This window comes from Haemorhous mexicanus, chromosome Z, assembly GCF_027477595.1.
Source record: "Haemorhous mexicanus isolate bHaeMex1 chromosome Z, bHaeMex1.pri, whole genome shotgun sequence".
NCBI classification, from domain to species: Eukaryota; Metazoa; Chordata; class Aves; order Passeriformes; family Fringillidae; genus Haemorhous; species Haemorhous mexicanus.
The window spans coordinates 27,725,709-27,737,764 of NC_082381.1; the positions used below are offsets into that span (position 1 = coordinate 27,725,709).

The following is a 12,056-nucleotide window of genomic DNA, read 5'->3' on the forward strand; positions in this document are numbered from 1 at the left end:
ATGACAACTGGGTGAAATCATGGCAAGATGAATGAGGCACTGTCTGATTGTGCCTCTTGAGTGATACTGAGCCCAAGATCATCATCAAAGACCAGCGAGTTTGAGCAAGCTCCTTCAGAAACTTGAGAGCTAACAGCCATCAATGGATCCCACCACTGATGGGAGATTAAAAGAGGGTTAGTCACCATCTGTGAATGGATTTAAAAAACCTACAAATGTGACACTTAGGGACACAGTTTAGTGGCGGACTTGGCAGTGCTGCATTAATGGCTGGATTCATTGGTTGTAGAGGTCTTTGTCTACCTAAATTATTCCATGATTCTAAGATGAAAGGATTTTTTTTTTTTTCCTGTGTGGCTTCCATCTGGATCAGAAGGAAGGCTGTGGTCAAGGACCAATCCCCACTGTTAGCATGGACTTGTCAGGCAGTGGGAGGAGGTTCAGAGCACTTTGCCTTCCCCAGCATCACCACTGTCAGGGTCAGTTTGGGCTGCAAGGGTTTGTGTTCTTCCAGGTATTGTTATTTTAAATGTCAGGTTAGATACCATTTGTGTGAAGCATCAGCAAGTTCTTGATATTAATAGCTGGGATAATGGTATGTGGCAATATATATTTTTTTATTCCACGTGTTGGTTGTTATCTGACTGAACTGCCAGTCAACATGGAAATCAGTCTAAGTTCTAGAGTTCCAGCTGTCCTGTGATCATTATGAATATAAAAGGAGAAATACAAACCTTTCAAGTGAAACAGAAGATACAGTTTCAACAGTAACATTTTTTAAAACATAGCTAAAAAGCTGTGAAAGATTGTGTACACTTAATTAGCTTCTCCCAAAGTATGGACCAGGAAGGGCTCTTCTTTTTTGTACTGTCTTGATAAACCCTGCCCTGGTCATCACTGCCTGGCCTGAGCAGCCAAACCCACTGACTGCAGGCATTTTGCCTTTCAGGGATACTCTGCCTGCTGCCCTGCTGGTTGAGTTCCAAAGCTTCTTTGCTGCCAGAAGCACAAATTGCGAAATATTTGGTTCCCAAAAATCATAGAATCATAGACTGGTTTGAGTTGAAAGGGATCTTTCAAGGCCACCTGGTCCACCTGACCCACAATGAGCAGGGCCATATTCAATTAGACCAGCTTGCTCAGAGCCTTGGATGCCTCCAGGGATGCTTGAACACTTTCAGGGATGGGGCATCCACCACCCCTCTGGGAAACATTCTGCTCACTTTCTGATTTTCCACCTTCTTTGTAAAAACCTTCTCTCTGCAGTCTATTCTGAACTTGGGTGGAGCTAATGGGATGGAAAGGCAAGTCCCAAGAGCCTGGCTCCTTCTGAAGAGGCATCAGTAAGAATAACAGTAGGGTAGAGGAAGAGCTGAGTGTACTGTATGCAAAATAAAAACAAATTATATTGATTATGCCCAGATATGATGTGCAAACATAGCTCTGTCAATCCCTCATCCCTCCTGCACCATGTTTCACCCTAAGTAGGGAACTCAGCAATTTGGCCACAAAGGCATTCCTTTGAAACTAAAACATGACAATTTCAAACCAAGAGTACTCAAGGAATATTGCAAGAGGCTAGCACTCACCAAGAACAGCCACTGCCACCCACAATTACCTGGAGTGGAGAGGGCAAAGTGCAATTCACTGCAGTGTTCTTTCCAAGACTGGGTTTGATGCATGCCCCATAAATGATCCAGTGGGTGCTGGTCAGGGTCAGATACCTTGGGTAAGTGGTTTTGCTGGAGAGGTTGATATAAAACAGCAGAGTCAAGCACTTCTGACCTCTGCAATATCAGAAAATAAACCATCTTTATTGGTTTCCCAGCTTGAAGAGCTTTAAGGTTTTCACTGCAAACCTTCCAGCCCCAGCTGAATAATTTCTTTTGAGGACAACTTTGTTTTGAAATGCAGTTTAGAATAAGCAAGGTGTTCATCCACTGCCAGATAGAGAGAGATGGGAAGAGCTAGTGTTGAGTTCTGCCACAGGAAATATAATTTCCCAGTGTAAGATTACTAAAAAATGGTGAGTAGGAAGATGGATCTCAAAACAAATCTACAGAAAAATTAACTTCAATGGGCAGGAGTGGCAGGTGGATACGAATCAGGCACAGCTAAAGAGGTAATGACCAAAATGGATGATGGATATCCCCCAATCTAAAGGCTATACTGATCAGTATTTCACCTACATATATTCCCATTTTGGCATCATTACTCTTGGTCAGCAGGTGCAGCATGTCACAGACCAAATTTATCAAAACAGTGTAGAAGAATACAAAGCCTTACTCTTGCTGTCAAAAGGCAATTGCTGGGTCTCACTTTGGTATATAATCCATGTGCATGACTACCCACTGAGAAGTTGAGACTTTTTCAAAAAATGAATCATCTGCTTCTGTGTTAAGCATTGTCTGCTCCTCGGTGAATCTGTAGAATACTACTGTGACTGAGGGCAGGGAGTAAAGTTACAGAGATTTTTGGGCTGTACAGGAGTAAGTGACACAAACCAACATAAAGGTAAGTCCAAGACTAATTCCCATGCTTCTTGCTTTAACAGTGGGGAACCTGTACTTTGGAGAGGGTTTGCTGCTTGGCTGTTAAGTAAATTTCTCCCAACTAAGAAATCACACATTCTAAAATCTGCAAGTTCTCGGCCAAAAGGAATGGATGAAGAAGAGGGGGTGCATGTGGGAGATGCATTAAAAGTGAGGCAACTCAGGAAAATTAAGATCTGGAGTTAGCAGAGCTTACACCACAAGTGGCACTGACTTGAAAGACTGCTTCTGCTCACTTGCTGATTGCATAAGGGTCTTTCAGTGACTTTTTAGATTCAGAGAATCCTAGAATAGTGTGGTTTTGGAGAGACCTTACAGACCATCTAGTTTCAAGCCCCTGCCCTGGGCAGGGATACCAACCACCAGACCAGGTTCCTCCAAGCCCTGTCCCACCTGGCCTGGGACACTTTCAGGGGTGGGGTAGCTGCAGCTTCTCTAGGCAACTTCTGTCAGGGCCTCACCACCTAAATGTTTCAATTTTGACTTTTATCTCCTCTCAACTTACCTCTTTCAGTCTAAAGCCATTCCCCTTATCTTGTTACTCCATCCCGTGTCCAAGTCCCTCTTCAGCTCTCTTGGATCGCAGTTAAGCACAGGAAGGGGCTCTAAGGTCTCCCTGGAGCCTCCTCTTCTCCAGATGAGCACCCCAAACTCTCCCAGTCTGGGTCCAGAGCAGAGGCCCTCTGATTACCTTTGTGGTCTCCTCTGGATTTCCTCCAACACTGCCACATCCTTCTTATGCTCAGGATCCCAGAGCTGGATGCAGCTCTGCAGGTGGGGTCTCACCGGAGTGAGCAGAGGGGCACAATCCCCTCCCTCGACCTCCTGCCCACACTTTTAGTGATGCAGCCCAAGACATCTTTGGCTTTCTGGGCTGCCAGAGCACATCGCCAAGGCATCTTGAGCTTCTAATCCACCAAAGCCCCAAGTCCTTCTCCCCAGGGCTGCTCTCAATCTGTTCTGTATTTGTGCCTGCCTGTATCTGTGCTTGGCATTGCCCCAACCCAGGTGCAGGACCTTGCACTTGGCCTTGTTGGACTCCATGAACTGAGTCCTTCAGTTCACACACCTGAACCAACTTGTTGGACTTTAGTTTCTGAACAAAAAACTCAGCTGTGCATGTTGAGTTAGTGCAACTGAAGATGGAATAAGGACTATGGTCAAACAACTAGCCTGGGAGCAGCTACACCTGGCCTTCTTTCTGGGCTTCGCAGGGAGGTGATGCTAAAAGATTCAATTGTGTTAAAGCATAACATGTCCTCCATCTGTCACACCATGCTTAAGGCCTCCCATAAATCCTGTGGTTAAAACCTATTCGATAGTGAAAAAAAACCCCAAAGGAATTCCATGGGACTATTCAAGGGCAAAACCTGAATTTTCTTTTCAGACTGTAGCAGATTTTTGCCCCACCTCCTCTCCCTTTGTTGGTTGGCCTTGAGGAATCTTGTGTTGATCATGCACCTCTCTTGGTAACATTTTAAACAAGGACCCCCATATATGTACATCTATTTACAATTTTTGTAGGTAGGTATTGCTCAGGTTCTAATACTTCTGCAGCCCAGTTTATCATTTCATGCCCCTCCCAGGGGATCTAAGCACCTCACTCCACAGACTTAAAGAAGCAACCATATGTTCTGAGAGTAAACCAGTACTAAATAAAATTGTTCTTTTGACTGGAATTTAATCTATGACTAAGATTAGAGAGCATACAGCCCCAGATGAATGTGGGGTAAGACATGATCAGAAGAAGCTCCTTGTGTCACGTCACTAGGGAATTATCAGGAAGGTAAGTTTTCTCTGCTGTAAGAGTTTTGAGATTTAAGCAACGTTTAGGTAATTTATAACATTACCACCTTGTAAATTTCTGAGACTTAATTCAAAAGACTTGTTAAAATGTAGAGTAACAAGAAGTCATTGAAGAAACTGCTATTTTAAAAAGACAATTTCCTTTTTAGGTGATAATACAATCTTCAGATAAGCTCAATCAGAAAGAGAAGTGAATACACACTTCTGTTTAAGTTTGCTTTCATGTATTGGATTAATCACATAAAAAAAGAAAGAAAAAATGAGTAAGTTGGATAAAAATAAATTGAATTTTCTTCTATGAATGTCTGATGCTAAAATATAATTTATTTCCTATTGACACAACTGTAATGAAAAAGTAAAGAATGTAGTAAGACCTGCAGAAATACCCCAACAAATTATGTATTAAAAATGCCAAATAAAGATTTGCTTTGTCGTATCTCTAAAAAATGCTAACTTTGTAGTGATTTAGTCAGCAGCCAGAGGCTTGCAGCTGACCATTGAAAAGTGGGAGTCAGAGCCCAGGAAACTGAGCTTCTCTTCAATAGGAGAATGCTGCCACTTCCTTAGGGAACATCTAGTGTGTGTTTGGCATTTGGCTGAACAGTCTGAGAAGGAGACAGGAGAGTTCTAAGTGTCTTGTACCTGTGAGAATACATAACCTATCCCTCCTGGAAGACCTTCAGCTAAAAGAGTATACTATGAGCTTCACACATTGCTGATGCTTTTGATTCTTCAATACTTTATCTTATTTTTTCACTTGACAGTCTAGGGAACTTGAGGAAAAACTGCTATTCTGGTAAGAGTTATCTTTTTCTCATAAATAATGGCGTAAGTCCTCTGATGTGGTACTTGGATGGGCATCCATGAAGATTTACTTCCATTTTCTCATACATCTACATGAAGTGAGACCTACTTTCCCTCCCTTCTTGGCATGGTGTGTTAGCAGACCGTTTCTAGCCTGGAATCCTATCTTTGGTACAGGTAGCTGCCACCCATGTTTGAAAGTGGTCAGGGTGCATTAAAAATTCAGGATGTCCTGAGCTCCCCCTCTCTCTGTGGATGGTGATCCACACACAGTTGAGTGGAATCAGAATCAGACAGGTTTGCTATGAAATATACCAGATCATGATTTTTACTGCCCTCTTCATGCCCTGCTTGTCTCCAGAGGAGCTCCCTGGTGCCTCACTCAGCAGCACAGCCCCACTGACCCCCACAGCCCCCCTCCTGCTCTGCCCTGACTGCTGCCTGGGTCAGCAGCCCTTGCCTTTGAAGCCTCCTCCTTCCCTTCAGCTGCCAGCCATCCCTGCCATGTGGACATGCCATTGGGAATGAGGAGAAGTAATTGTCAGCTTGCACAAAGCCTCACTTAGGTGACCCGAGTTCACTGCTTACCTCCGTGACGGCGAAGCTTCGTTTTCCACAGGGAACGACCTTGTACCACTTGTCGTGCAGAACATCCATGAAGCCGTGGGATTTGTACTGGCTGATCAGGTCAGAGATGTTTGAGGTGAGTGGAGAGTTAGGGGGAAGACCAATGCCATATCCTAGAAGGGAGAACAGTGCAATCATCTCTCTCTTTCTTGTTTGGTTTTTGCTGAAGTATGTTCATTTCAGCATGGAAGAGCAAGCTGGCACTCTGTTTCACCCGGCCAGCTTAAACCTGGCTTACTGTGGTCTGAGAATGCTGAGACCAGACCTTTCTTGGTGCAAAATAAAGTCACCCAATATAAAGAGAATAGGCAAATTCAACATGATTATGGCCACACAAGAAATATGTAAAACTGGAGATTCCAAAAACGTAAAATGGAGACAATGGATTAATAAACATTTTCTCTAGAAACACAGACCTTTTCATGCCCTTGTCTTGGATTATTTCAGCAATGCAAAAGGGCCTCAATGTTACATAAATAATTCTGTGATCCCCTTGCATTGTTAGAGCAGTGGATGTGACTGTGGTGTCAGATGTGACATTTTCTTTCTGATGAGGAGCTGTATGCATGTAAATATATACAGGAGCCATCTGCATTGTTTTTACACAGCAATTTAAAGCCCGGGGGCTATGCTTTCAGTTAGTGCACTTCTGCTCTGGCACTGACAGGGACTTTCAGATACTAATAAATGCAGTTTTTAGCACTGTGTTGTCTTTCACCATGTTAAAGTGCGGGTAAAGGACTTAGTGTAAGTGAAAATGAATTCAGTAACTCTGAATGTGCTACTTTTATTTGCAGAATCTGGGGTTTGACTTCAGAAATTCTAAACAAATACAACTGCTCCCTCGAAGACAAGCAGTTGCATGCCAATTGCCTGCAGAGATTAATTTCTAGTCCACTGTGGATTTTTGTTTTTCAGTTCAGAATTCAGAATTTCAGACTGTCTCCTTAAAGCCACCCACAACAACAGAGGAAGAAACAAAAAAACTCTCACAAGCAGACAAGTGCTGAATTTTCCAGGACAGTGGCTCACTTTTTAACGAGTGATGAGGTGATAACTGTTCCTTCAATGCTTCTCCCTTGCTGCTGAGTTTTTTACATTGTGCCTGTAATTCCACCTGGATAAATTTGCTCCCATCAGAGGACTTGTTTCAGAGTTAGCACAGCTAGGACTCATAAATATCACATTTTCAGCATACTTTTTTGTAATTGGGTGATGTGAAGAAAGTCCACTCATCCAAAATCATACAGTTCAGTGTCTATTTGTTTGTTTCTTTTTCTATATTGAAATCTAATCTACTTGATTTGAAATGGTGAAAGCTTCTGGTTTTATTTCAGCAGAGCTGACCTTTCTGAGAGGGATTTATCAGGTTTCTGAAGGAGGTTGTTTTACTGTGTGATGGGAGCAGCTGGAGCTATTCCCCTTGGAGGGGAGAAAAGTGGAAGCACCAGTCCTTTGCACTGTCCATCTATCACAAAAGTGGTTTCTAAAGTCTGCTGCCCATGTGCTTATCCGTCCTGGAAGCAGCTTCACATCAGCCTTGCTTGCAGGCTGCCTTCTGGGCTGTCCTTGCTAATTTCTCAAGGCAGCAGGAGGCCAAGCACTAGGGCAGGCTCCCTTCTCAATTACCTATAGATTCAGTGGGATTCTTGAACTGACCTTTAAAATGAGAACAGTATTTGCCTGTTTCAGATGAGAGAGAAACTGCAGAACCTCATTTTGAGCTGGGTTTTAAACACAAGTCAACAAAGAGCCGGCAGAAAAGAAGCTTCATTTCAGGGTCCTCTTTATTTCATGGTGAGCAGGGAAATGGACTCTGCCTCCTACTTGTCTGGAGACACACTGTCTGAGCACTTGGAATAATTTCTATATAGAGCATGGCAACAGATCATAGAATCACAGCATGGTTTGGGTTGGAAGAGACCTTAAACAACTTTTCATTCCAATGCCTGCCGTGGGGATCTTCCACTAGACCAAGCTGCTCAAAGTTCCACTCAACCTGGCCTGGAAACAGGTGGTAAAACTGATACAAGATCAAAAAAACCAAAAAAAACCAAAAAAACCAAACAACAAAACCCAAAACGGAAGAAAAGGCTGGAGCTTTTGTTCTGCTCAGTCACTGAGGATTTTGTCATAATCCTCAAGGGGTCCTCAGTTTCACCTCCATACTTTCACTGAGAATACCACAGCACAACAAAGCAAATTCAGCACATGAGGAACAGAGCGGTGCGTTATAAAACCGGATATTACCTTCAATGGCAAAGGGTTTTCCCACAGTTAGGAGCTTGCAGTCAGCATCTATTGACACTTCATAATCTAACAGTGCTTTATCCATGATGAAGGCATCAAGTTTCTCTGGATCGTGCCTGTATTCAACACCAAAGTCAGAAACACAATCACTTCACTGCCTAAGTGACACTGAACATTTGTCTATGCAGTTTTCTGGAAAATTACTGTATGAAAACAGGGACTGCTATTTGCACATCTGCACTTAAACTGAAAACTGATTTGTATTTTGAAGGATGGAATTGTGCATGAAATGCAAACTTTGTGCATTAAAAGCAGTTAGTGTGTTTAGGACTTGTTTTGCTCCCACAAAATACTATTGTTCTGAAAGACAAAAATCACTGCAAAATGTTGGACTTTTACTCAATTGAAAGTGGCACAAGGCTTTAATGGAGAAGATCAAAAACTGATAAAGTACTGTTGCTGTCTTTTTTTCTTTGTGATGTTAAACTTGGGCGATTTTAGAACAAAAACCCAGAAGGATAACTTATTCAAAGGTATTTCTCCTCCTTTCTCCTTGAATATGAGGTAAATTATTTCCTTCACCCAAGGAAGGAAATCTATCTTTTCCTTGTGTTGTCTTCATGAACACAATGACTGAATTTTACTAAAATAATCATTTCTGAACAGCATGTTTGGATAAAAATAATGACACAAAAGAACAGCTGCAGTGCCTCTTCTCATCTGACCCCAGGACTGCACCCTCCATTCCTGTCCCCTTAAAAGTCTGAGTGTTCTCCCGATGTGATTACTTCATTGATTTCAATCCATTTACTCCAGTGTGACCTAAAGAACTGACATGTGTCTTAATTATCAACAGGATGGATCTGGAGGAAAATATATGAACAGGAAACAGCAGGAAAAAACTTCTGGTGAAAAGTTCTCAGGCCATCTGCCAGGCAACTTTTAAGATAAAATGAATCAATGATTTCAGGGTTGTTACCACCTCCCATGTTTCCTGGAAGAGCTGTGTGCCTCCCATACTGTTAAGCACAAATAACTCTGAGGTACACTGACACCACGATTCCCTAATTACTTTTTTAGTAATTACTTTATTATTACTTTTATTACTTTTTACCAGTCTAGTGCTTCTTTTATTAATTTTAAAGATAAATTAAGGTTCCTCTCTGAGAACCTCCTTTCCTCCCACCACACTGAGGAACCTCGTTGGCAGCTTTTGCTTTGACTGGATGTTTTTTTTCTGAATGTTTCTCCCTGCCTGATGAAGGGCTCCCAAGCTCAGGAACTTGCCAGGGGTTTATACACTGCCCTCACCTGACGGCACCCCCACACCCAGGTGGGCATTCCTCCACATCGCCATTCAAGGTGATGGTCTACACTGCATTTTTTTCCCCCAGTTCTCTTTCTATACAAAGACAAAGGCTACAAGAAGCAGCTGGGATACACTTTTGTCTTTTCAAGCAGAGCACAGATCATCAGTACTTTGCTTCATGCCAGACAAAGCAGTATCATGGCACAAGCAATACTAGAGAGTACCACCAATGGAAGCAAAGCTGATGATTTTTACCCTCTATGGACAAATGCAGAAATAAGAACAAGACCTGCCTAAAGAGGTGGTAAGGGTTTTAACACCATAAATGTGTGTTAATCCATTGAACTCCCGTGTTTTGTGGGACCCTCTGCACTGGGAAGGAGAGGATCGGTGGGACATGGCATCCATGGAGTGGTGATCTTTTCTACAAATTTCTCTCTGTCACTATCTTTCTCTCTCTCTCTCTCACACACACATTTGCTGTTAAATAAAATCCTACTATTGACTTTAGCCTCGTTTTCCCTTAATCCGAGCATCTCCCTTAACAATTTTAATAACCAGATCATGACCAGGGGCCCGGGGGCAGGTGTGGTGCTGTTTGCAGGGGCTCACTTCAGGTAGGCTACGCCGTCGGTGGTGGCAGGGACGTTGTAGCGCCGCATGTACTCGTGCATCTCCGGGAAGCTCTGCCTCACGTAGTCCTCGGCGCTGCTCTCCCGCACCGTGCCGAACCGGAACCCCTGGGACGGGTGGTGGAGCTGAGGGGAGCACAGGAGAGGATTAGCAGAGCCATTTGCCTCCCTTCACATCTGGTGTCTCGGCCCTACTGTGCCGACACTTCCTCAGAAATCTTCGGCATTCGTGGGCCTGCCTCTCTGGGTGTTCTCCTGCAGGCAGCTTCCCACCCCCCAGGAAAAGCCTGGAAAGACTTACCAGGTGGCTAAATAGCCTGTCTGTGTACACTCAGGGTTTTCTTCAAATTCTGAAAATAATCTCCATGAGACACCCTGAACACCCAAATGTAGGTATTTTTTGGGATTATTTGTCTCTAGAACAGACAGTGTTTCAGGAACTGCTATGAGAAGCCACTGGGCTGGCTAGAATCCACTTTGTGGGCTCTGGGTATCCAGCGAAGGACACACAGCCTAGATTTGTTTTGTCAGAATGTTTTACTTTGTCCTTAGGGACAAAATTTATCCTTCTGCAGAAGGGTAGCCTCCCCAGTTCATTTCTAGAAGTCTAGACACCACATCACAGTTTTGGTTGCCAATGCTCACAGACAAACTGAGGACTGAAAGGTCACCAAAAAGTCACCTTTCAGTCTCCCCTGGCAGGGAGGAGGGAGAATTCCCCTTTGCACGGCCCATGGATATACACACAGAGAGTCTTTTTGCAGCTCTGTGCCCTGCATTTCTCCGAACTGACTCCATAGTCTGCAGCCCCAAGGAGCCCAGTTCAGGTTTCACAGACCCCTCCTCATGAAGTTTCTGTTTGCCTTTGGAGCATCTAGTGACTCCTGGGGGAAGTCTCAAGCTACCATGGAGGAGTCATGCAGCATCTTCCACTACACCAAGCACTTCCTTGAGCTGGCCAAGTGCTGTCAAGCCACACTAATTAAAAAGCCTTCAGCAATCCACCAGCCTCTAACAGGCCAAGTTTTCAGAGCACAGGAAGCCAAACAGAGCTAAGGCTGAAGCAGTGATGATGTATTTGCTTCCCAGGAAGCTCATGGACATCACAGCAGCTTGCAAAGATGATCTCACCACAGCCATGCTCTGCTTGGCAAAGACCTAGCAAAGAAGCATTCTGTCAGTCCATCTGGCCTCTGCATTATCATCTAAGCAGAACAGAGTGCAGGGCAGCACAAAGCCATAAAAAAACCTTTCCCAGTCTTCTCTTCAAAGACCCCATGGATAAAAGTGTCTGTAGTTTAAGAATGGCAAAGGTAGGATGCAAACTCACTGTCACCCAGTTTAGTCTGAAAAGGAACAGAAGAAGGTCATTTGGATGGTGTTTCTGCTGTCATGGAAGCTATGAACATTCTGTATTTCTGGTAATTTTTACCTGAAATTGAAAATTAAAGTGGGTAGGTGTTTACCACCTTGTGGTCTGCTGATCTGGTCCCTGTGTTGCAACCCAGGAATGAGACCTGCAACTAATTCCAAGTCTGTGGGTATGGAGGGAGAGTCCTGTTGGGTTTTTAGTTTGTTTGTTTGGGTTTTTGTTGCTGTTGCTTTGTTTTTGGGTTTTTTGTTTTTGTTTTTTTTTTAATGTTTTCTGGTGTAGATGGCTGTGGGACAAGCAATGCAGGGTGTGCCTCCATCTGGAGCTGGCCATAGTGCTGTGCCAGAAGGACTGTGGGCACAGAGGGAAATATTCTTGCCTGGGAGTGTGGGAGCAGCATTCAGGTGCCAGAAGACATAAATAACAGGAGCTGGGCTCGGCAATACATCGTGGAGACTTCCAGCACAATGCTGCCAGCCCCAGTCTTGAGACACTGAAGATGACCTGCTTAAAGAAGGAACTTGGAGTGAGGTTCGTGCACTCTCTGTCCCAAGAAGATCATCGCCACAGCCAGGACTATTTTTTTTTAAGTTTTATTTCTTGGCACTTTCACTGAAGAGACTGAAACCCCCATTAAGACCCAACACTGAATCACACTGGCATTTTCCAAATCAACTTAGGTGCTTGTTGTGAAGTTAGTGGCC

The 12,056-nt window shown here is 43.7% G+C and overlaps 1 protein-coding gene across 1 annotated transcript in view; it reads right to left on the reverse strand.

Annotated features, from left to right (window-relative positions):
* The window catches only part of GRIN3A (glutamate ionotropic receptor NMDA type subunit 3A), a 68,309-nt gene that overhangs the window by 10,998 nt on the left and 45,255 nt on the right, over positions 1 to 12,056 (reverse strand). The window contains exons 4-6 of the mRNA XM_059836481.1: positions 9,961 to 10,106; positions 8,040 to 8,155; positions 5,751 to 5,902 (exon numbers count right to left, since the gene is read on the reverse strand). Of these exons, the coding sequence (XP_059692464.1) occupies positions 5,751 to 5,902; positions 8,040 to 8,155; positions 9,961 to 10,106 (414 nt within the window). The remainder of the gene's footprint in view (positions 1 to 5,750; positions 5,903 to 8,039; positions 8,156 to 9,960; positions 10,107 to 12,056) is intronic.